This window comes from Parasteatoda tepidariorum, chromosome 5 (assembly GCF_982258835.1).
Source record: "Parasteatoda tepidariorum strain Cologne lab strain chromosome 5, Ptep-v5.0, whole genome shotgun sequence".
Lineage (NCBI taxonomy): Eukaryota > Metazoa > Arthropoda > Arachnida > Araneae > Theridiidae > Parasteatoda > Parasteatoda tepidariorum.
In genome coordinates this window covers 104,202,141-104,229,287 of record NC_141759.1, presented here as the reverse complement: position 1 = coordinate 104,229,287, position 27,147 = coordinate 104,202,141, and the positions used below count along the sequence as shown (strand labels likewise).

Below are 27,147 nucleotides of genomic sequence, written 5' to 3'. Positions count from 1 at the left end.
AATTGAAAATTCAGGAAAGTTTGTAAACAACTTTTTCAATAAAAAGTAACAATTTTGTATTAAACCTCCTTTTCACAAAATTTGTAATTTTATAACGCAAATTCTTCACTTCTATTGACATAACAATTTTAGGTTAGAAAATATCTTTTATTTTAATTTAATAAAAAAATATTAACTGTATTATTTAAATTAGTTTTTTAAAGATGCAATATTACTTTAAGAAGGAATTTGATTTATTTTTTGAATTAAAAATAAAAGTTTTTAATTTTTTGTGATTAGGAGCTTCTTTGGAGGTGATTAGGGCTTATTCAAATATTATGAAACCATGTTTTAGACTAACCCTCCCCCTTGTCAAATAACAGTTTATTGTTTAAGGATTACTTATGAAAAATCTGGTTTTACATGCATGAGAAAAATATGTGAGAAAATAAGTATTTTTAGTATTTGTGCAATATAGTACATGAATCATTAATGCTTAAAAAAAGTACCTATTTGGGTGTGATTAATTGGAACTCGCTAAAAACATAAAATTTTCTCATATGCACCAATTCATAGTCTTAGATTCTAAACCGGAATAAAATTTAAAACAAATGTGCGTGAGATGAGGTGAATATTTTTGATAAGAATTTAATGGTTAATATTTCTTAAAATTAAGACTGCAATGTAATCTCTTTTTTTATTATATTCTACAATTTTGTTAAAAATCATGTAATGATTTTTGAAAGACTCATGAAAGCTCTTTTGTCACTCGTATCTTTTTCTGTTATAAACATTTGAAATGTATAAATCTTTTAAAAAATATTTTACCAAAATTTTGGGACAAATTTTGTCGGGTATCAATTTAATGAATTTCTATTCTTACTGTTTCAGAAATATGTGCCAGTTATGAGCAGGCCTGTTGTTTTGTCTGGTACACGACCATTTGTATGGACATCTGTCTATGCAGATGTGCCGGTGAGTTGTTAATTTAATCCTTTTTAGTATTTAAATCTTAATTTTTTACGTACATGTCTGTTTCTATAACACAGATGTTTTTATCAATATATTTAATATGAACTATAATTAATAATTGAATAAATGTTTCTTAATGTCTCATATTTTGCGAATATCCAATATATGAATAATGAATGTCCTCTATATATTGTAATACAAATATAATTTAAGAAGTTTTACTTCACTATCTTTTATTATTATTATTATTAAATTAATATTTTTTTATTTAAAGTTCATAAGTTAAATATTTCCACAAGTGTTTGACATATTTTTACATTTTTCTGCTATAAAAATTTATTAAAATAATAGTATTTGAGTATGTTTCGGAACATCGTTTTTAAGTAATAAGCTAATAAACTCAGCTATATCATTTTAGCCGCAATTTTTATACCACTTCAGCTATACTACTTTAAAACTTGCATGTTTTTTGGATTTCTTTTATAGCTTTAAGGATCTTAAAAATCATTTTTTAAACCTAAATTATTTTATGCATAATGCTTCATGATTAATAATTTTACACTATGCACTAATCTATTTTTTCATTGTTAATTTTGATGAAATTTTATTCGAGTTCTTATTACTATTTTTCTCATCAGTTTAAGAAAAAATTAGAGCCAATCTAATTTTCAAAAATAGTACTTGGTATAATTTCTTATATTTACTGCTTTTAAACAAAATTCAGGCAACTGACCTCAACCTAGCAGAATGGAAAGATAGGGAATTTGAACAAATTCGTATCAAACTAAATCAAATGCGAATTCAGCAGTGGCATTCTGCCCAAGAAGATGAAGATTATGCTGATCCTGATAGTACACCTGAGCCCGAACACGAAACAAAAGAGATTAGGGTTTGTGTTTTGTTCTAAAGTTAATGACCCTATGTTTTGCTTGATTCCCAATTCAAATCCTGATGTTTGTTGTTTCTAGTATATTACTGAACAAGCAAATGACTCCAAATTCCATGAATCCATACCCTGTAATTTCAAAGTTTGCCTTACCATTCACTGATTCACTTTAGGGTCTTGAAGAAAACCTTTAATCTCATTTAGACTGATGAATTAATTTTAAAAAATTAACTATAGCGAAGGAAATTGTGTTTTTTAATAAAAATTATGAAAAATAAAATTAGTTTTGAACTAATCTTATTATTTTAACTTTCTTTGATTTTTTATAACAAGCAATGAAAATTGTGTGTAAAACTAAAATTTGGAATGATGCTTTTTTTTGTTGCTTTTTTGCATTATTATAACGGAAGATGTCTTTTGTATTGCTTGAAATATTAATGGATAACTCTTTAACAGTGTGCATTTGTTATATTTCTCTGCATGCTGCATTCTGGAATTTTACATTATCTCATGAAACATTCAGCGTGTGCTATTTATGTATTAGATTCCTCATAGTAGGTTCAAGAAAAAACAGGTGTGTACCCTATTATGTTCTAATTGTAATTTATACTATGTGTAATTATTCTATTTTTACCCTTAAAACCTTTTTAAAAATTTTGTTCCATTATTTGGCTTGTATTTTTCCTGAATTTTTAAATGAAATATATCTGTAATATGATTCTGTCTTTAAAAAATGTAGTTATGATTTATTTATATGTATGTTACTGGAAATATATAAAGCATCTACATAATGTAGGATGCCTAGTGTTTTGAAGCAAAGTATGAAACATGAAAATTATTATTACAGGGAAACCGTTAAGCAGACACTCTTGAGACTTAAAAAATTGTCTGTTAATGAGAGTTGCCCATTTACAGGAAAGGTACACTAGCAACGAAGGCTAAGGCCATTAATTGTTTGGAATAATTGATGGCATTAATTGGATTTGAGATAAAATAATTAAATTATCTATAATAACTATTCACATTGATATTTATTTAAACTTAACATAATTATAACAACAACAAAAAAATAGCATTCAATATATACCTTTGTTTTATATTTATCTAATTGAAAATAAAGATGTGAAGTTTTTTTAAGCTGCTGCATATCACTATTTCTTCGTGATACAGTTTTAAATCATTTAGCATTTTTGTATCGATTTCATCAGTTTTGGATAGATAAAAATAGATATATACCCTCTAACACCTCTCCACCACTTGATAGAAAGCATTGCAATACCTCTTTAAAGGTAAACCATTCTATATCTCTTTGAAGATAAAGCGTTCTATAGAATACTTGTACATGCCAGAGAATGCCTGAATATTATGTAAAATAATGTTTAATCATTTCATTCTTTGTGGGGCAATTCTAGGTATTATGTAAAATACCGAATTTCATACATTGCTAGTAGCGTGTACAGTAGAACCTCGATTGCTCGTTTCCCGTATAACAATTCATTACAATGTATAGATACGGGAAAGTGGCGAATGCAGGTCAACAGAAATATTAAATAATGACCTGAAAACACATAAAAAGTTGTAAAGAAATAATAGACTGGAAAATCAATAAATTTAAAATAAGTATTAAAATTTTAATTGAAATTTACTTGCTGCAAAAATATTTAAGATGCAAAGGAAAGAAGAATAACTGATTTATATATTTCTTTAAAATATTTGGAACTATTTGATTGAAAACAACACTCCTCTAACAACAACTAACTTTTGACATTTTCGACAGATTGTTCTTCATCTTTTGTATTTCCGTGTGGCTATGGAAAGTCTCTCATTATTTTGAAAGCATTTCGCAAATGTTGGCAGTGGTTCCATTTCATTCTCATCAGTTTCACTTTGCACTTTTTCAGCTTCTGCAACCATTTTTCAAGCTGACAACTCCACAAATGTCACCATTTTTATGAAATGAATTCATAAACATCAAGCGTGATTATTGAGGAGTTTTTCTCAAACTGTAACAAATCCTTGTCTTCTTCTCCATCGGTATCATCAGAAATTACTTCTTTTTTTTTTCTTATTGATATTTTTTTTAGTGTTGTAAAATTTCTGAAAAACAGATGTGGGAATCTGCCTGTTTCATAAAAAAAACTGATATTATTAACATTATAAGAATAGCATTTGGGATAAAACTGTTCAAACAAGACATGGGGGAACATTGGATTGAGGTTCTACTGTGTCATATTTTATTTTTAAGAGTTTTCAATGTGATTGACAAAGCTCTTAGACAGGAAATTATAATATTACAAAATTATTATAAAAATGATTAATTTTTGAAATCAAAAACATCAATGTCATGTTTATTATTTCTTAAAATAATATGCTAAATATATTAAAATTCCAAACATCATTAAAGCTTGCGCTATACTTTTTTTAAACTTTGTACGTAACTATTGAGTTTGTAGCAATTAGTCTAAAGTACTGCAATGGTGTATTTTGCTCATCATTATTAAATTACTGCAAAAAAATCTGAAAATAAGCACCTGTTTTAATGAATTCCATACAATTTGATGTATTTAGTCATCTAGGCTCTTTGTTTATAATGTCTTTTTTTACATTCTGAGTTTTTTTCTTAATTTTAATTCTCATTTTGTAGAATGCATAGCCTTGGATAGAATGTATAAAGTAGTATAAGAAAGCGAAAGTAGATAACATCAAACAACAAACTAAAACAAATGAAAAAAGAATCTTTTGTTTAACATGCCATGCATATCACAGCATGAATTTTTGTTAATAATCAGCTGCTTTAATAAGGATTTGATTTTATTATTATTGCATTATCTAAGTCTTTTATTGTATTTATTTATTTTTGCATGCCATGAATCTTCCACGAAATTTGATTCTTTTTTTCCTGCAACAAATTTCAAACCCTAGCCTGCACATAGCATTTTAATACATTTTATTTAGAAAATAAAATTAGTTAATTATTATTTAAAGCATCTAAAGACAAGAATGCAAAAAGACAAGTGGTTCAATGAATGTTTGCTTTATCAGCGTTTTGGTGTTAATAATTGTTGGTTTTTTTGCAAAAATCTTTATTTAACAAATCGAAAAGTAGTGCCATTAATCTCTGTAATAAAAAAGCTAGGTTATTTTTATGTAAATAAGTTTATAATTCTAATGAAGTGTTGCTGTTTTCAGCCTCTTCAATTAATGACTACAGTTGCCACTCCAGTATTTGATAAACGAAATGTAAGTACACTGGCCTAACGTTGCAAACTGTGAAACTTGCAGCATATTTCCCTTCTTTATTCTTGTAAGAGTTTTTTTATTATTTATTTATTTTTCTGTGAGTTGAAATAAACTTTCTCTTAGATCAAGTCTGCTAGTTTATTGGGAGTGGCTGGTACTGATGTTCCTATCAGGGAAATTACTAAATTAACAAGAGCTTATAAGGTATCTTTCATATTCACTCTATATACATTAGTATAACTATTTATGTCAAAAAAATCAAATCAGCTTTAAACTTGATTTTCTTTTTACAGTATAGTAAATTAAATATAAATAATTTTTTAACATTGTTTAAATCAGTATGTTTTTAAAGTATGTACTGATTTTTAATAATTCATTTTTTCCTAATTTTTTTTTACCAAAAGTTTTCAAGTTTAGCTATTGAACCTGAAAAACACTATTGCTTTGAATTGTTGCCCTTATATAGTTTCATTTATTGCGTTTTTATTTTATTTATGCTTTTTTTTAATTCAGCATTTTTCAGCCAAGAAGCTATTTTTTCACATAGAAACAGTTTTTCGTATCAAAATTACAATGAATTACTAAGAATCAAAATTTGTGCATAGGGTTCTCATTTTCTGATAAAACTTGATTCAAGTTTTAAAGGCTAGCATTAGTTTTGCATGAAAAAAAAAGGTTTTGAAGGGAAAAAAAGGTCAATATCACCATGATACTAATGCAACTGATTCTGAACTCTGCATTTTTTTTATTCAGAATGTCTTTTATATCGATCACTCAGTGTGATAATATTTAATGCGCTGAAGCAAATTTTGACCAATCGCAGAATTGGTTCTGTTCATATAACTTTTTTCTATTTATTTTTTAATTTTGATAATCATGGCAGTAAGATTGCATTTTTCTTCTTATGTGGAATTTTTAGTACTTGATATTAAGTGAGGTTTTTTTTTTTCTTAGAAGATTAAGGAAAATATTAGCGTATGGAAAACGGCTGTTATTAATAATTGCTGTTTATTATTTTTGACAATCAAATCTTCTGAATCATATTTTTTAAGAGAATTTATTTTAGAGCATTAAAATATTCACTATGTGTTTAAGAAATTTTTATGCATTAATGGAAGAATATACTTTATCAAGTTATTCACTTCTGCAATATTTACTATTTGCTTTGCAAGTTCTGTCCTGTACACCACTTCACTGTTTATTTTCTGATTTCACAATGCAGAACAAACTACAAGTCATTATGTGACTTTCTATTTCTAACTGTCATAGGGTCAATAAAGTTACCTTACAGTTTTTACTATTCAAAACTGTACATTTGAAAAGAAGTTGAAACTATCTTAGAAATCCAATTATCAGCAAAATTAAATGTTTTGAATGAATCTTCTACAAAAAAATTTTTTAATCTACTTTGTATGCTTGAAATTATTTTTGTGGTAGATAATGTTGAGTGTGTGACTCATTCTACTTCTACTACATGTTTGAAATTTGATGTCTTTAACTATTCTGTAAATTTAAGGAAAAAAAATATCTGTATTTTCCTGTTTGACTTTAAATAAAGTTTCAAATTTTAAAAACATAATAACTTGCTTGCCATAAAAACACACACACATCCCCTTATTAACTAAAACAGTTTTACTAATATCTTAAGATTTTTATTTAAATTTATCTTAATTTTACTATCGCAAAGTAACATATGCAATTATTTTTATTACATTTATTTAAGAAATTGTAGGGGCAAGAACTAAATTTCAAACCTATGTTGAACATTTTTATGTTGATTTTTTTAGACACTTGTTATTTATAATTTCATATGGCGGTTGCAGTGTGTGTCGTATTTCATGTATTGTTAAAAGTTTGTATTATGTGCCTAAAAATATTTATTCTTTTTTTTTAGATTGGAGTCAATGCTTATTCATTTGCAATTACAAATAATGAGCATGTACTTTTTCATCCAGAGCTTAGACCATTGGTAACTTTTTTTCAATGCTACTTAATATCACTTGTTTATTAAAATGTTTTGAACTAATATCAGCACTTATTTCTTAAATTAAATTCATTTCCTATAACTTTTTCTAAATTTTAATGTAATTTCTTTTGTCTCATTGAATAATTTCTTCTATTACTTTAAAAGAAAATGTTGCACAGAATTTTTCATTCATATCTTAAACAACTCGAATCATTTCTCAATCATCAATTTATTGATTTCAAATTTTGTAAATATAGCACTTTTCAACATCCTTCAAATTACTATTCTCTCCTTTCTTTGTTCTTTATTATTTTACGCATTAAGCAAACTGTACAGCTCTATCCATCCTCAGAAGTTCCTACCTGGGTTTAACCCCATAATTATCTCACACCACCTGCCTTCGATTAACTACCCTCCTATCAGCTCAAGATCGACTGCCGCATTAAAATTTTAAGCGTGTGCGCCAGAATAGCGAAATAAAGCCAAATGTAGATGGATGAAACTGATGGCCGCCTTCTTATGAATCACTTGTAAAGTAGTCATCTTCAATGATTTGTAGTTACAAAAATTTTGCAGCTAAGAACATGCGAAAAAAATGGCGATGCCGAATAAAAACAAATACCAGTCAAAATATCTGTACATAAAAAATATTTCTTAAAGTGTGTGTTTTTTTTAAAATTTCGAACTGCAATGTAAGAATTATTTTGACAATTAAAAATTTTCTTTATACATTTCTAATATGATTAATTATTAATTTTATAGGATGGTCGAATTCTGCTAATTAACTTTGCGAAAGTTTTCATGAATAATTTTTTTGAATTTAAAGAATTAATTTTTAAAAATTTTAATGTTGAAGTTATAAATGCTGTTGATAGAGGATAAAAAATTAATCCGATCAAAACTATTGTAATTTATCATTTCTTAATCATGTGAATATTTCTCTTTATCAATTGAATATTTTAATTTCCGTTTAAAAAATGACAATTTCGATATAAATCTAGATAAATTAAACTGCAACAAGATGAGAAAATTACTATACATAAAGCTGCTTAAATTTTATTTATTTTTCCCCATTTTTTTACTTTAAAAATTTCCCCCCATTTTATTTTTCACTTTAAAAATTCGAAGCAAATAAAATTTACTGTCAAGAAAATAATATTTAATGTCAAGACAAGCCATTAAAAAGAGTTTTTTATTTCGGAAAAAAATTTTATGCTTTTTTCCTTGATATGATATTTGCTTCGGAATTTCAATTAAAAAAAATAATCACGTGTCATGATTGTTTAGTCATATATAATTGCATGACGTTGTGAATACATATATTTACATGTCATTCTGATCAGAAGTTTCAATAGGCAAAATATTCCAAATTGAATCTTTTTTTAAATATTGTCATATTTTAGGACCCTGTACACACTAGAGTAACGCAACTTTATTTTTACCTCGACGTTAAAGATATAACTGTGAATATTTTTTTTAATAGTGACTTTTTTAGAAGGCGAGCACATTTGATGCATAAAAATCCAATTCCTATATCACGTGCTGAAAACTTTCGATCTGAAACCAATAAGTTATTTCATTTTTTTTAACAATGTATTAACCAGATTTAAGAAGTTTTATAAAATTGGCACTTCATGACTTGTTTTATTACTACTTTATATAAGTTTATGACTACTTTATACTTTTTATGATTACTATATTTATTTAATTTTAAGTTAGATGCTTCCATTGCACACAAGTGATATATTTGTCAGTATTATAAACTTTAAAATCAATATAACAATACAGATATTTACCAAAATTGTCTGAAAAATTAAGTTAAAAAATAATAGTAATAATTAATAACTTTAGTAATTTAATCAGCACCAAATGTTATTACTTCTTTTTAATTTTGATATATCATTTTATATCATATGTCATCTTGTAGCCAAATTATATATAGACAGAGCAATATTTTCATCAAAGTCTTAGTTTTATATTAAATCCATTTTTTGATGCTATAAAACCTACGAAATGCAATTTTCAGTGTCTCACTTAATTCCATCATACCTGTCGTTCTATATACCGGATAATAATAATAATAATCTGAATCAAAATATTTTGGTTTTATTTGATGACCTATATTCTAAATAGCTACTTTTAATATTTTTTTTCTTTGAAAGACAATACCAATAGAATTCTTTTGGCTTTAAGATTGTTGTTTTTATTATTTAATTAACGTAAATAACGAATGAGGCATGTTGCTTTATCATCAGTTTTCAAATTCATCATATCCAATTTTAAAAGTTCTATAATTAATTTGTTTTTGTTTAGTTTAAGTAAAATGATAAAACTATATTATTTAGTCAATCAAAAATTTATTTTAATAAATTTTTTAGAATTTTAAAATGTATGTACGAAAAAAAAAGTTATTTCTTAAAAATAATTTCTGAAAGCTAAAAATATGCGAAAATGATATTAATTATAAAAGTATACATAAAAAATTATAATTTATTTTAAGATTCTGACTGAAAGAGAAAAAAGAAGTCCCTGGGCAAAGAAGAACAAGCGATATTTTAAATTAGAAATTTTATAACATTAAATTAAGAAAGACCTCAAGCACAAAAATATACTTACTCTGAATAAACATTTTTAGTGTTAACGAATTTGGATTTTTAATCCTTAAAATATCACAATATACTACTATCATAATGTTGAAGTGATCGTCATGTCAAAAACATTGTTCCAATTGTTTAGTCAAAGTTCTAGTCCTTTTATTTTCATTTTCTCTTTTTTTTTTCATTTTTCGGTGTATCTGGAACTATTTAGGCTGATAAAAAATTCCACAAATTGTAAAACTCTATCTCCAAAAATTTCATGCAAAGCATACTATTATAGATAAGTCATTATTATTTATTATTTAATTTATGCTGGGAAAAGTTTTGTACTGTAAAGTATAAAAAATTTCATGTCATTTTAAATGATGTAATTTCAAGTAAAAAAATTTGAACAAAAGCGTCTGAATTGTTACTGAGGACAGAAATTTCAAATATATCGGGCTTTGGAAATATTCCCAAACTACTTCGCCGATTTTGCGTAAGTGTTTTTTTTTTCTTCATTTAATAATATAGTTTAAAATAAGATGAATACTTGCATATTTTACTCTTCTATACATTTGTGACTATTATTAATTAAAATTAAGTAATTATATTTATTCTTACAAAATTATATTTTCTATTAAATTTTCTTTGTATAAACGAGTCTTATAACTGTGTGTACAATTTTTTTCAACATATTAACAACAGTCAACATATTACTTTCAAACCATTAAAATTGAAACGTAATGAAATTTCAATTACTAAAATCAAAGTTGTGTAGGGTGTTTCGCTTTGCTTTCATTTTATAAACATAGCATTTATACGAAAAGTATTATATACTCTAGGTTTAGAGCTTTTATTCACATCAAGTAACGCCTGCAAAATTGTTTATTATAGCTATGTTATTAAATTAAAAACTTAAGTTAGTTTATTCTCTAGTTTTTATTTATTAATTTTAAGCGAATGAGCGGCAAAGAATATTTTTGCTTGGGCTTGGAAATTAGCTTATATAAATTTTGAACGACTTTTTTCCACTTCAAATAATAGTTTCATAGTTTGAAAAATGACACATTTTGGATTCTCCTAAGATTATTTGTACGCTTTATTAGCTTTTAAGTATAACTCTGTAACTACTTGTGCACACTCAATTATTATAAAACTTGTTCACGAGAAAATTGATGTTATGCACATAAAAAATGTATAATACTTAATTATTTCTCTAATTATAATGTGAAAACTATGAAACAGATATATTTAATCGTAACAATATATACAACTACACAACTAATTTGAAAATATTAAATCGGACAATCGGGCGGGACTTGGCACCCCCCCCCCAGTCAAAAAAAAGTTGGCACACCACTGATTATTTATCTTGTTCAAATGTATTCTTAATATAAAAAGTAAACAATCTCTCTTTTTTGCAGTGGTAATTTATCTTTCCTGAAAATTAAAATTACATCAATATTGTTTTATAATGAAATATTCTACAACAATCATGTTTACTAATTAATTACAATTATATTTTTTTCTATGTAATTCTGTACACTGATAACGTTTTTAAAACACAATATTTTACTGTCAAATTTAAACAAAGTCATATTGTATAAAATTGAGTAGTTTAAAAAATTAACTAATATTAAAAGTCTAGTAAATTATTGTTCCCAAAAATTTGATCGAATTTATATTTTTAAAATATTAATCTTATTAACTGTGTTTTATCTTAGTTAATTTTAAAAATAGTATGGTGTATGTAGACTGTTTAAAAAAAAAATGACGTGATCTTTTTTTCTTTGATGGACTACAAGGCCTGAACTGCATGAAACTTTTTGAATTTATAAAATCAGATCATGTTTTTTTTAATTCCTTTTTAGCGCATGCGCAGCATAAAAGAACTACTTGAAATGCTCATATCTTGCGCGGTTTTTTGCTATTTTTTTTAATACATTTGTAATCAATTTTAAATTGCAACAAAAAGTTTGTTTAATTCCATTGAATATTTTTAAAGTTATAACAAAAAACCATAAAACAAATAATTAGCTTTTTTTCAATAAAAAAACCATCATATCTCGAATAATATTTACGCTAGGTTTACGAAATGTTATGCAGCTACTAAAACAACAACTGAAGTAATTGGTACAAGTTCCAAGCTTATTGCTTGATTTTCTGGCATCTGGCATAGGGGGTTAAAAAACTTGTAATTTTTCATTACTTATTATAGGTTTATAAAACCTCTGAAAGGTATAAATTTTATTTTTATTTAATTTAAAATTATATCCATTTTTTTCTTTTTCTCGAAATTTTCATTTTGGACGCGAGTACTAACACTTGATTTCATGTCAAAAGGTACAAAAACTGAAATATTTTAATAAAACAATGATTTGATGCTGTTAAAAGTTAATATTTGTATCGAAACGTTTTAAAATATAAACGGTTCAATTTCACATTTAACAACAAATTTAAACATTTTAACAACAAATTTAAACATTTAGTAATTTTAATAGTTATATGATAGAAAGTTATATTTATAAATTTTTAACAAATAAAATTAAATCTTAACAAAATTGTGCTGAAAAGAGTAACGAGAATTTTAAAAACAAAATCTTTTTTTTAATCGATTCTTAGGAAGAAACAAAACTAAAATGATTCAGATAGATGTATAGGACTTGTTAAACGAAGTGATAGTGTAATGAACCATCAAGTAATTAACAAAAAATTGCTGTTTTATGCTCTACGCCTGTTTTCTTTTCTGATTCAAGACCAAGCTGTCTTGTTTTTCAACTCCCTATGAAAATAATAGAGGTACTTTTCATGCTTCAGGAATTTTTTTTCTCCAAATTTTGAAAAAATATATCCATCTTGATTGCTAAAAATACTATATTGACAACACGTGGTGGTATAATCTTTAGGGGTTGCTAAAGAGATGTTTCATTCGCCAAATGCTTGGCGATGGACATTTATTAAAATTCAAGAGTCCCCACTTCAAAGATCTATTCATAACAATACATTTTCCCCTTTGACACATTGATGGATCATATCTATTGTTATGACCCTCTACCACACCTTCAGGTTAGAAAATCCTAGGATGGACAGAGCACAGCCCGTATTTCCTCCTCATATTAGGCACTGTAATAATTATTATATTATAGGCACTAATCTAAATAGGAATGAGAGTTAAAATTTTTGAAGGAGAAAAAAACTTTTGTCTCTTATAGATTAGCTTTATATTTCCTATTTATTGTTTTTATGATTTATTTTCCGACCAATTTTTACTTTTTTTGAGATTTGACAATATAGATTCGAACTTGCATATATGTTATCTATATTAATTCCTTTTAGTAGTCTTTTTTTTTTTATTATTATTCTGGAATTAGATATGCTCATAGCAAAACATATGATATACGGTAGCAAAATAAGAAAATGGAACGCTTTAATAACTTTTGATCTGAGTTTCGTGTACTACAACATGCCTGCCAAGTCTCCTGTTTTTTAACGAAGGCTCCTGTATTTTATGACTATCTCCTTTTTACCCATATAGTTTTCCATATCCAAGTTTCTCCATATATGTTGAAGAAATTTTTTTTGTTGAAAAAATGGCGATAAAATATCCTCTGATGTCAAAAATACTTCTTAGTCCTCAACAGATGGTGCTATTGCCAGTAATGCAGTATGTTGAGTGTTAATAGTTTAAGTAATTATAAATCATGATTTAAAAAGATCTTCTTTAGATTAAGATTTATTTACTTATTTTTTACTTCGTTAAATGTAAGTGCTTATATTATTTCCAATTTTGACTTACATCATTATGCTTGATGTATCAAAACTTTACTTGTAGCCTAAAAAAATGTCACTAGTAAAATCTCCATTATTTTATTTCTCCAATGTTGGCAGGTATGCTACAATGCAATCTTAATGATTTGAGGAACTAACTTTAAATACGCTGAAATGATTGTCAATTTCCTTAAAATTTAAATCAAACACACAAAAATATACTTTCTTTGATTAAACCATAACTTTTTACAGCTCGTTGGAATTCTTGGCACTCAAAATATGGGGAAAGCTGAAATCTTGAAAAATGGTTTCAATGATTAAGAAAGGAATGTGATTTAGAATTTGGTCCCTTAATATTAATTTGACGTTTTGAATATTTCACCATATCTCTGGAACTAATTAAGAAGTCAAAAACATTTTACACACCTACACGTCGAGCTCTCGTTTATCCAAAGTAAAATCTACGTAAAACAAAATAATTAAGCGTCCATTGTACGAGAAGCATCTTAATAACCATTATTTTAGCAGTTTTGAAGAAAAAAAATTAAGTAAAATACATTGCAATGCAATATGTAGATTTTATTGCAGTGCATATTATGTTTACTGTATTTCAGATAGAACTTTGTATAAAAATAATTTTACTAAAGAAAGTAATGTAAACAATTTTTTTCTAATGAAGTAATTGAGAAATTAATTGCCTTAAAAATGTAATTGGTTCATTAGTACAGTTTTAGTATGCCAAGACCTTAATAATTTTTTTTAATTGAAGCATTGGATTGAAATGCAATCTTTTGTACTATTCTGGGATGATATGAAATATTTTCTTATAGTTTCAAGAGTTACTTAAGCCAGGATACAGAAATGTCGACCTAACAGAAGTTGAATTAGTTGACACAAATTCCGGTTTGTATGTAAGTTATTCTTTCCTATTTTTTGTTCTCTGTGTTAATATCCTAGAAAATTTCAATCTTATTAACATAGCCAACTCATATGATTATTTTTTGTCAAAACAAAGTTATAGTTTTAAGTAGCTTTATATAAATTACTCCCTCTGTTTTGAAATACATCAGTAGTCTTTCTCTTTTTTTTTCTTTTTTTTTTTTTTTTTTGACAGTCTTAGTTTAATTGCTTAAATTTGCCGCAGTGTTTTGTCTTGTATTATTAAACTCCATATTCAGTCTGATCTTCTTTGTTAAAATTATTTTCTGGTTTGCAACTTTAATTTGACTTGTATTTAGGAATTTATAAAAACCCATAAAAATTTCCGAGTGAAGACGCAATAATGCTGTGAGTTATTGGAAAAAATTAAGAAAATTTGATACTAGCCAATGGATTTTCAACCGTAGCCATTTTTTTAAACATGTTTATGTTTTTTCAAAAAATGAAAATTTTAAGCAATTTAAAAAAGGTGTTGTTATTAATAATTTAAGTCATTTCCCAAAATATGGTAAACGCTGCAGTGTTCATATCTAAAATGAAGAAAAAATTTAAAAAATAAGGCTGCAATAAAGTAATTTTTAGAATATAAAAAAATATTCAGAATAATTCTATGTTTGTTAAAAAAAAAAATAATAATAACCTGCTTGCTAATGCACGCGGGTGCATTTTGGACGAAAAAGTGCCAATTCGGTTGCAACTGACAGGCAATTTTTTATTCACCATTTGTTGTATTTAGTCGCCTTGTATCCAGTGCTGGCCCATAATTGTGACTTATATTTCTGTACATTTTTAACTTGTGTAATTCTGTAAAAATTAATGAAAAAGGACAAAAAATTTTATTTTCATGTTACATCTAAAGTTATTCTTCACTATCAAACTTGCTATTTTGAAATATTGACTTGAAACTCACCACTACTCCTTCATTAAAGACTTTTTGTTTGAAAATCTTGTTTTGCATTGCTTGTAGAAGAAATGGGAGACTTTAATCCATAATTCAACTAACACTGGTAGTATTTTTCCTCAATAATCTAACTGCTGAGAGTTAGGTGCTGTATACACATCGATTTTCTTTATTAGATGGTGTGTGTATATTTAATACTATGTAGTTTAATATATAATTTAATAAATGGTATATTTATCTCTGGAAACAGTTTCCGTTTACTATAAATTGTGTCAGAAAACTGTGTGCTCAAACTGCTATAACTTTAAAAAAAAACTCATTATCGAATATTTTATTAATGGCATTATTTTTACCAAGGGTGTACAACAGTGCATAAATGTTCTGGAAAATTTCCTGACTGATCTGGTAATTTAAACTTATAAAATTCAGCAGAGGTTGGAAATTCTATTTCCATGAACATAATAAAACACTTTTATGTGAGAATGTGTGTAATTATGGACATAGCATCAAAATTATTACATTTCCTATAAACCCTGAATATTTTAATTTATTACATTTTGTTTGCATGGAATTTTCATTGAAGTAATCTAATCCTTATGATAGATTTGACAGTTATTAATTTGTAATGCTTGCAAATTTATTGCTTTTTGTATGTGTTCATAATCAATTGTTTATTTTTCTTTTTAACTGCAACTTGTATTTTTTATGTCTGTTCCAAGGAATTTGAAGATCAGTTGCTAATAGTAAGTATGAAATTTTATTTTAAAATTACTTTTAAAACTGGTTTCCGTTACTAATGAACTTTTTATGTTGTTTCAGATAAGAAAAAACATGGTTGACAGAAGAATAGGTTGGGGGGAAATGGCTGTAAAAATTCCAATTGAAGGCTTTGTAAGTAGTTCTCCTTAATTAATTGTCAATAAAATTTGAAATTTTTTATGACATCAAGTAACCAGAGAAGTTTTGCAACTTTTTTTTATGTCACTCAATTTTTTTTAGTGTTGTATTCACTTAGTTTCGACATTTTCCCCAGTTTTTGTTGGTCTGCTCAAATTGTTTCCTCAGAAAAATGGAATTTATTTAATTTCAGAGAAACCCTTTTTGTTAGTTACCCTTTTCCTTTTAACAATGACTTAAGACTGGAAGGAATTTGAGATACCCTTGTGTAGTATTTCACCTTAATGTTTTATGCAGCAATGTTATGTTTTATAAAGCAATAGAAGTTAAAACAATACTTTAAAAATGTTTAAATGGCCTTAGATCAGTATGCGTAAAGAGACATACAAAACTACTCCTGTGCAAAACTATTAGATGCCCAATCCTTATCTATACATCTGAAACTTAGACTCTCCCGAAGAAAGAAGCTTATGTTAACCATCTGTGGAAAAAAAACATCTTGCAAACCATTTTTGGCAAAGTCAAAGAGGGCACTTTCTACAGAAATTTTCATAATTTATGAGGACATAGATATAATAAAATTTGAACAATGAGATTTGTTAGGCACATTTGTTTAGATACAACTAGTCCAACTCATAAGATATTCTTACACAAACCAGTTGTTAGTAAAGCTAGAGGACATCCAAAACTTGAATGACTCAATCATTGGGATTTTAAAATAATCAGCATTTTGAACTAGTAAGATCTGGTGACAAGAAAAATGACACGGAGAAATCTTCTAGAGAAGACTATGTCCCACCCTGGGCTGTCGTGCCAATGATGATGATGTCATTAACTAAAACTTCTTATGGGGAAAATGTAGCCAGTCCAAGTGTATTTGAAATTAGCTCAACTCAAACTAGTGAGCTCAAACTCACTTTTTGAGAGTAATCCCAAAATCTTTTGATTTGAGCAAAAGATTTGATAAGTAAAAACGCTGAGAATTTTTTAAAAGCTATTTATAAGGCCAATATTTACTGACATCTAGAATACATTATTTAAAATTAAATATTTTCAGGCCATGATATTAAAAATTTCTAAATTCTTAATGCTCTTTGCATATATTTTATACCAAATAACTTAACTAAACAGATTCTTGTATGTTTTTTTTTTTTTTTTTTTGAGGGTAGAAAAAAAATATATTTAAATTTTATAGGAAGTTCTCCATTAGTTTCTGAAAGCTTTTTTTTGTTTTGTTATAATGCTGGTATCGGGGTTTGGTTGAGCCTGTCTCGTCTGTAATGCATGCAAGTAATGTTATTTGCAATTCGCCTCATCTAAACGAAACTAAAGTTTTCTAGTTGCTTAGCAATTTCTAAGAAACTGTTTACATTTTATTCTGTCACAGATTTACTTGCTGGAGAAAAAAAATTAAAGTAAATTACAATTTTTTGTGAACATGAATTTTTTTATTAAAATATTATTCATAACCATATTTAATTATTAAAAAAAAATTTATAAAGATGATAATGATAACAAATAATGTATTATTTTTCCCAATAGATTTCATAAATTAAATTTTTGCATTCTTTTAATTTGTGATAATGAAGTGATCTAATATGATCTTAGAATTATCTTGCTATTTAGCAATCGATTAAGATTTTAATATAATTCATTTTTAGGAATTTTTCTTACCTTTATTACTGCTTTTGTTTATTATACAAATAATTTTGCTGTTTCCTTGGGTTTTTTACTTTGTTACTTATTTTAATGTTCTTTTTTTTATCTGGAGCAGAAAAGAATTGTTACTCGGAATAATTCTTACTACTATGGACCTATTGATGACACTCCTTTTTCGTAAGTGTTTGAGTCTTCCTTCATATTGTCTCCAGAAATAGTTATTGTCTAGTTTCTATGTTGTTATGTTTCTCATATTTTATTATTGTTTATTTTCCTTTAAACTCTTCTATAGTAAAGTTAGCATGCTTCCCTTTATGATATTTTCTTCAAAAGTATTTTATGGTAATCATGATTATAGTATAAGAAATAGTGTAGAATGGCGAAGCAATTCTCCTGGATAGAGAGCTGGAGCCAGATCACTCCTAAGCTTTATTTTCCTTTGAGCTGTAGCCCTAAATTTCCCCCATTGTGCTAATGCTATCACACCACCCCGTTTCAACCTTCTGGCCACTGCCTAATTTTCTTAAATTACTTTTCCCATTGTGCCTAGTACCTACCATTTAACTGTAAAGGTAAACCTTAACAAGCTCAAATACCTGGATCGACGCCTATTCCATTGTCGATCGTGCTCGAAGTAAGATTTAGCTTAGACTTAAATTTATGCAGCCTAATTCATTTGGATAAGTTAATCACTTTTACATATAATAAGAAATAGATTTATTATAGAGCGTGCGTAGAGGGGAGCAGATGCTTCATCTGAGGTTCCCTCTGTCACAATGGAATTTGTGAACATTCCAGTGTCTCTTCCAAAATAATTATAAAATTTGAGAGAATTGTTTTTAAATAAAGTAAGTTCCCTTTGAACGAATCTATTCTCCTTCATCTCCACACATGCAGGGATAGTCTCAACATGGAAGTGGGAATTGACCACTGGTCGATCCTAGTGTGATGTTTTTTATGATGCGGCCCCCTGTCTTGGGATTTTATAGCCAACAGTGGCTTCCTTGCTACTGCTCCTTTTTGTTAGAATCAAAGCAGTGACAGCTCTATCATACTCATGCATCAATGTTTCAGAAATTTCATCGTGTCCTACAAACATTCAAGAGGCCTGCTGCATTGTAACTACATTGTCTGTTACCCAAGTTGTGGTAGAAAAGCTATTCTTGTAATTTAATGATTTAAGATCAGTTCTAAATGAAAGTTTATTAGATTCAATTATTTTCTTAAGAATGAACAACTATCTGAACTGGGAATTATATTAAATTTATATTTTAAGTGTGAGCTGATGATTACGTTATTTTTTATTTATTTGCTTATTTTGTTTCTCTTTGTAATAAAAGTTTCAAATCTGAAATTAAAAATCACATATAAATATATATTAAAATTGTTGGAGCCTTAGCGAAGCCAAAGCAAAAAAAAAATTTCTGTTATGAGTCCTTTTCCTAGCGATTGATGAGTGTTAGAAAACAGGAGGCAGAGTCTTTTACTATATCTGATACCCCTATATCTATACTAAAAGTTCCATTCAATGTACACTTCACAATTTTTTTACTCATTTACTGTAATGAAAAGTTTTATCACATTCAATTTCAGAATATCTCTAGACTTTGTAAGGTCTTAGGCACAACATTTAGCAGGTCCTGAAGTGTTCTCTTTCTCTGCTGTCCCTAAGAAAATAAATCATTTAGGACCCAAGATTTTTGCCAATATTATCAAAATAAATATGGATATTTTTCTTTTTCAAATTCCAGTCCTTAAAACTAACAGCATTTTATTGTAACATTTATCATACATTTTATCATAGCATAACATTTTATCAACTTTTATTCTTCAAATTTCATCATTCTCTCTCATAGAAGTATGGAATTTTGTCTACAAGGGTTTGTTCAAATAATTATGTAAAGATATAGAAATAAAAATTTTCTAATTCTATAATTTTAACTGAGAGTTAAAGCTTAACTTCCTGGAATATGCAGGATAGATGTTTATTCGTGATATTTGAGCACCCAAAAATTTTGATTTTCTACATTACTTTATTTCTGGAAAAAAAGAAAAAAAATCATTATTGGTATTAGCAATTTTGAAAGATAATAACAAAATGCTAGTTGTCCATGAAAGTTATTTAAAATAAATATGAAAAATTCTATTGCCGAATGGAAAAAACAAAGTAGAAAAATTTGTTTTGAATTCTTAACTTCTATTTAGTTACCATCTGTTTATTTCATGCTGAAGTTTTCTATATTACTGTTATTACTTATCAAAGTGTTATTTTATTGTATCTTATAGATTCTTTGCCTGAACTTTATGGCCATTATAGAGTAATCGGAAAAGTTGAAGTGAAAAAATTGTAAGTGTTACTTTTTGTCACCAAAATTATATTTTACTATGTAATTTTTCAATTTTTGAAAGCATTTAGATTTTAGGGATAAAAACATTTTGATTATAAAATATTTAGATATTAATTCAATTTTAGCATGTGTTTTAGGATTCTATTTAAACATAAACCCATATGCATATAAGAAGCAAAAATCGAGACATAGTTTATAAGCATTTAGGTAATTTGCTGCTGTTAATAAATTTCATGTTTGCTGTGATGAATGTGATTTTCTGTCCATGCACTAAGAGCAGTATTTATGGTATTGATAGAAACAGCTTTATACTTTAACCTTTTTATTATTTTTGTGCTACTTTTAGTTATGGAAAAACATGTGTATTTATAATGACCAATGCATCAGCAATTTTTACATACAGGATATTACTTCAAATTTATGTATCTATCTCTGTTGAATTAGGATCAAAATTATAAAATATTAGCATAATTGAAAAAATTTAAAACTCACGCAACATGAGCTTCCTTGGATAAAAAGTATGATTAACATAAATAATTCATTTTTTGATTAGTTGTTCTCTCTCAAAAGTTAAAACTTAATATTTAATATTCTATTATACTTAGCATGACCTAATAAGATTTCATTTGTTATTTGCTGAATACCTATTAGATTGTCACAATAATTTCCTTTTTTAATAGTTCACTATCTGTTATTTTCTACTTTTGACATTTGTTTTCTATTTAAACTCTTCCTCGTATTATCAACAAACAATGCATTTTCATTAATTTGTTATTTTTTAACTATTTTATGAGGATTATGAGTTCAAATTTCTTTAATGTGCACAATCTTGCTGATAGAAAACCTTTTTCGACTTGCATGTAGAAGAAAGAAAGTTATAATTGATCATAGAGATTAATCATTTGTCTAAATAATGTTTGGAGAGTTACTATTATTTTAACACATTGACTAGTTTAAACTAGCTTTCCATAAGTAAAGAAAAGGTGCTAAATTTTTTATACTCCTTTTCTTCATGTTTTATATTTATTTATGTTTAGAAAATCAAAACTAATGTAAAATTCTTCTACTTTTTTATGTCTTCATAATTTAACTTTTTTTAACTAAAATTTTCATTTCAAATCATTCTCGTATTTTTATTTTTAATTTGTTTGACCGTTCGCATAAATTATTTTCTTTGTTTTAGGGATGGACTATTTTCGTAAAGATAACTGGCGAGTCCTTCCTGATTGGTAAATATCGAGATTCAAACTAAAATTAGCATGCTAATACTATTTATTCATTTATTATTATTACTTTCTCTCTGTTTATTAAGTCATTGTGAATAAACTTACCAAAGGCATGAATCCCTTAAAATTTATAGAAATATTTTTTGAAATTCTTCATGCATTGATAATGAATGCATTATCTCTGCCCATGAATCTTTTTTAAGGATACAAAAATATTTTTAATTTTAGTCATATACTATATCTTTGTTTATAAATTTGTGCATTTTGAAGTAAAATTCAATTGATAATTAGATGTTCTTAATTTCTTTGAAAATTACAATAGACTGAGCTCTAACTATTTCATTTTTATTCGTGTTTTATTGAACAATTTTCATTTTTAATAATGTTTTAATTCAATAGTTTTAACCAATCAACTTTTAGGCTAAAGTGTTTTAGTTAAATTTAAAAAACTAAAAGGGTGATAGGTAGCTAATGCACAGCTCTATACTTTGCAAAAGTTTTTATTAATTAACAAGGGGTTTGCATACCCTGCTCACCATTGCTCTTCAACCCATGCAGGGCCTGTGCTAAGTATTTGCCACCTTGCCAAATGCGATAAAATCGTGAATTTGATGAATTAAATTGTGTTTTGCCAAATTATTTTTCCACTGGAAAGAAAAATTTATATTTAACTCGATCCTCAAAATGAATTTTTCTAAGCAAATCAATATTTTTATTCAATTGTGGTAATTTTTGGGGATGCGCAACATAACCAATTAGAATTGGGTCCAAATAATATAAGCTTATAACAAATTATCGTAAAATAATTTTCTGTGAGAAAAGAAAAATGAATCATGAAAATTTAAGATTTGCATTTGGCAAAGACTTTGAAAAATTGGCTATTTACTGTTATTTACTGTTCTTTTGATGCAATCTAAAATATTAAACATATAACCCATTCTTCCAAATTTGAGCAATTCTGTTACTTTGCATAAATTGATACTGCAACATTAAATCTATATAATTTAGAATTCTTAAGTGCACTACATTTTAGAGGATAACATGAACTAAGGAAAAATCCCAAGCAAATGATTATATCAATAATCATATTTTTACTATCAGCTATTTTTCCTTCTTGCCTAAAATTGGGAATATGAAAAAACAAAGTTTTAATTTAGTCTTTTATCTCAAAGTTGAAGACAAGCAAAAACATAAGTGACAGCTTTGCTGATATATCGAGTTTTTCTTTTATTTTCTATCAACTCTTAGTTACTGATGTGAAAAATAATTATGTCCTATTAAAATAACTCTCCTTTTAGTTGTTACTTTTAATAATATGCACTTTTAATATGTTATATGTTATGTTACTTTACAATATGTTACTTTTAATGATTATTTTTTCATTATATCATTTTTATTAATATTTGTATTCCTTGCTTTTAGAAGTTGAGATTTTTTAATTAATTAGTATGCTTATTATTATTCACATAATTATAGATGATAAATTATCTGAAATAGTTAGTATTTATCATCTTGTTTTGAAAATTACATTTTGGGTATCTAGGTCATTGGCACATATCAACTGTCTATTAATGTTCAGCAAGAGTGTAAAAAATTTCATTATCTTTTTTATTGGGAATTGCTAGGGTGCCACTAGTATTATTAAGAATTAATTACCTTCTTGCTTTTATAATTGTGAACATACATTGTTTATATGACAAACTTTATTATATTTTGATTAGCTTTAAATGTGATTGGAAAGAAGCAGCAAAATGCTCTGATATATTGAGATTAGAGTGGTCTCCGGCGGTTTATACTTATGTTCATGCTTCAATTTTCTTTATGATGGTGGAAGGAGGAAATACAGAATTACAAGGTGCTATTTCAGAAATGATGGAGTAAGATTTATTTTAGTAATGATTATAGAAATTCTTGTCTTTATCTGTAAATGTAATCTATTTAGAATTCTTGCATCTTACATAGTTTTTTAAATATCTTTATATAATAAATGAATAATATTTTTAAATTTCTTTGAAACAACTTAATCTTTGTTTTTTTAAGGAATTAAAAAATTACGAAAAATTTTCTAACTATACAAACGTAATTAAAAATGTTAAAATGATTAAAATGTTAAAATGATTAAAAATGTTTTCTGATTATAGAACCAGGTTCTTAGGACACTCTTAATGACATAAGTAATTTAGAGAAGCATGATTCTGATGATCTTTTTTTTATTTAAAAAACAATTTTTGTTCTCAAATATTGCTTGTTAAAATTTCAAATAATGACTTAACGCATTTTAAAAATTTAAACTGAAAAAAACATTAAAATATTTTTAGAATTCAATTCTTTTCTGTTTGTTTTTTATGTTCATAAATTACCAGGGTGATATGCCTTCCAATTATACCTTTGTAGCTGTGTTATAAATAAAAGAAGTTTGAGGAAAAGTAAATTACAACTATTGTGTATATTTTATGTACTTGCAATGTTGTTTATTTCGTCACACCCTTACTAGTTCATCATTGATTATGTGGTCCTCAACAATTTATAATTGATAGTAAAATTTAAAAACACTATTATTTAAGTTGGTTAGGGCTATTGTTTAACAACTGAAATATGTATTATGAAGCAATTATTTAGGCAGTTACAAAAATAATTGCTTTTGTTAATTGCCATTCTAAATTTCCATTAAAGGTCTTGCTTATAAAACAAGTCTATATTTAAATATCATTACGGAAAACTTTTTAATGATCATAAGTTTTTAAAGTAATATAATTTTATCTCATTTTGGAACTTTAGCTCTTTTTTTCTGCAACGTAGCATTCAAATTATTACTCTTGAATTTTAAAAATATTAAGCAGTTTATTTTATGTGCTGTTTTAGGAAAGTTCCAAGCTTAAAACAACGATTAGCTGGTAAATCTATACCTTTAGAAAAGTATGTAGTATGAAAATCTGTCAAGTTTGTGTTCCAGAAAGGTCGTCTGATTGTTCCAGCATTGGTAAGTTTAATGACTTAAAACATTTTTTTAATTGGTAAATCCAAAACCAATATCTGATACACATGATGATATTAATATCTGATACACCTGATATTTGTATTTATAATTTAATAATAAATCAAAATAATTAATAAAAAATAAATAATTGTAAGTAATTATTTGTATATACAAGAAGTAGTGTGAACTATTTCTCTTGTTATTTCTACTTCATTTTTTGAAAAAAGAAAACTATTGAAAGAAATTAAACTTTAGTTTTTATATTAAGTTTTTGAAAATAAACGAATATAATCTTTGACACAGTTTTTTTAATTATTTTTTCCAAATATCATTTAACCATATTCTTTTGTTATAAACTCTTTATTTCTTTATATTGGCTTTTAAATTACGAGTCAAAAATATTCAATGAGTCTGTTTGTATTCAGTTTCAGTATTTTTTAATATATGTTTTTCATGTGATGTCAATTTATATAAAAAAAGTAACAATTATCTTACGTTTATTTTTAGCTTTTATTTTAATTATACCATATTTGATAAATTTAATGTTTTTGTTAAAATCAAATTGAAATATCAAAATTTAAATTTGTTAGTTATTAATTGTAACTGTAATTGTTAAGATTTCATTGAATTAGATTTAGATAAAGCTTTTTTTATTTAGTGAAAGCTTATTTATTATTACTTTAGTTATAATCTAATTTTTTTTTTAATATTTGGTACCTTTCAAAAAATATCAAATTATTTTGTTTTTAAAAAGGAAATTGATTGTTTAAGAAAAAAGTGAAAATTAAATATTTTAAAATTAAGTGTAGTATAATGAATTTCTTTGAAAGTATATTTGCCTAAGTTAAAATAATTTTCTGTTTACAAACATTATTTTTAAACTTAAGTTTAGCCTAATTAAACTTTAATTATTTTTTGTTACATTCTTGAAATATCAAACAATTTTAAAAAGTTTACATTTTATAAGTTCTACTATCTTTATTCTCTACTATCATTATTTAAATTAAGATTTTTGATATCAATTTTTTTAAATAAATTGGTTATTTACTAATGAGCTCATTGTTGTTAAAAAATTTGTAAATTGAATATTTTACACACATTCTTTCTTTTAAACTAAGTTCTTTATCTAAATGCTGTAAATATTTTCAAATTTCGTTTAATAGCAAGTTTTTATTTCTAAACATAAATAAATATTAAAAGTAATATTTATTGCATTTCTAAATTTTTAGTATATCTTGAGTTTTGTTAGTATATCATAGGTATCACAAGTTTTTCATATCATCTTTGAATTATATCACTTATTTTTTTTAAAAGAAAAGAATCTTTGCTCTTAAGCTTTGTAATTAGTTTTTTCTTTTAAATTTTTATTACCTACTGCTTGTTAGTTTCTAAAATTGTTTTCATAATTTGTTTTTCAATGAGAAGTTTCATATTCTGTATTTTGTGAATTTGGTGCTTATTTATGCGTGAAGAAGATGATGTTTTGGCTAAAGTTTTCAGTTTTTCACCTGCCTAATTTTATACCCAACTACAATTTTTGTGTTGATGACTTTTTTAACAAAATATAATTATAATTTAAATGTAAGAATAATTTTCAAAGATAAGTTTTAATTAAGGAAATATTTACTTCAAACTTCAGTGATTTTAAAACAATATTTAAATTGCAATTTTTATTCTAGTCATATCATTCATTTTTTATGATTGGCCATGAGAAACACAAAGAAAATATTGGGTGTTGCAACTTTAAAACATTGAAGGAGAAGAAATTTATGTTAGGAAATTTGTTAATAAAGACTTTTTAAACTATGATCTAAATTAGCTTTCAAATTTATTTTTGATGTATCTAGAGAAGAAATTCTATACTTTGAAGGGAAATTTATTTCAAAAAACAGTAATTATTTTGACACATCAGTTCACTGAGTTCACTTCATTGCTCACTGAGATCTGTATTATTTATTATAATGAATTCATGAATTAAGTATAAATAATTACCCTATTTTTATTCAATATATGATTTAAAACTATCCATTTTTTTGTTGTAAATGTTTTACACAATGAATGTAAGTGTTTAGTATTATTTTAGTAATAAATGAGAAAACAAGATAACAAAGAGTATTATGAAAATATTTCTAAATTTAATATACTTCTATTTTTTATGAGATAATGGCAAAGTTGTTATTTCCAAAAAAAAATTTCATTTGGGGGAATTTTGGGGGGAATTTTTTCAGAAAAAAAAAACATTATTTGACTAAATTTTTTAAATGCTTTATGTGTATTTTTAATAGGTTATTTGTCTTAATTAAAGACAATTGCTTCTTACCTAATCTTTCCCCCGGTGGATCAATATAATTTTTGAGCTATTTTTTGTTAAATTAAAGTTGATTTTTTTTTTTTGTGCAGAATTTGTTTTTATTATTGTAATTTTTTTTATTTAAAAATGTTTAACAAAAATCTGCATTACACACAAAAAGAAATCTTATGGGTAACTAATGTGTCTAGAGCTGCCATTTTTACTAAATATTCAAATTGCATTTTTAATTTCTAGAATGCAATTGTTATATATATATATATATATATATATATATATATATATATATATATATATATTGCTGATCAAATGTGTTAAACTGTTTTATTCAGTACACTATAAGTTATTTTAACATTTATTCATAACATTATAATTTTTTAGCTTGTAATATCTCCTTAAAGCTATATATTGTTTCTTTTAGGAATTGGTGTATAATTGGAATAGTTTTCCAATGATAGCAAAATCTCGCGAACTTACAGAAAATATTCTTTGTAAAATCAAC

At 26.0% G+C, this 27,147-nt stretch overlaps 2 protein-coding genes across 2 annotated transcripts in view; both read left to right on the top strand.

The window, feature by feature from the left end:
• Positions 1-2,411, top strand: part of LOC147809934 (uncharacterized) — an 8,696-nt gene extending 6,285 nt beyond the window's left edge. Inside the window, exon 4 of the mRNA XM_087164693.1 lies at positions 2,294-2,411. The gene's annotated coding sequence lies outside the window, so the exon portion shown is untranslated. The remainder of the gene's footprint in view (positions 1-2,293) is intronic.
• Positions 1-27,147, top strand: part of LOC147809933 (voltage-dependent calcium channel subunit alpha-2/delta-3-like) — a 27,541-nt gene extending 394 nt beyond the window's left edge. Inside the window, exons 2-15 of the mRNA XM_087164691.1 lie at positions 871-954; positions 1,676-1,840; positions 5,027-5,077; positions 5,201-5,281; positions 6,972-7,046; positions 14,221-14,301; positions 15,950-15,973; positions 16,050-16,121; positions 17,902-17,963; positions 20,073-20,133; positions 21,318-21,363; positions 23,082-23,237; positions 24,223-24,340; positions 27,067-27,147. Of these exons, the coding sequence (XP_087020817.1) occupies positions 871-954; positions 1,676-1,840; positions 5,027-5,077; positions 5,201-5,281; positions 6,972-7,046; positions 14,221-14,301; positions 15,950-15,973; positions 16,050-16,121; positions 17,902-17,963; positions 20,073-20,085 (708 nt within the window). The 3' untranslated portion in view covers positions 20,086-20,133; positions 21,318-21,363; positions 23,082-23,237; positions 24,223-24,340; positions 27,067-27,147. The remainder of the gene's footprint in view (positions 1-870; positions 955-1,675; positions 1,841-5,026; positions 5,078-5,200; positions 5,282-6,971; positions 7,047-14,220; positions 14,302-15,949; positions 15,974-16,049; positions 16,122-17,901; positions 17,964-20,072; positions 20,134-21,317; positions 21,364-23,081; positions 23,238-24,222; positions 24,341-27,066) is intronic.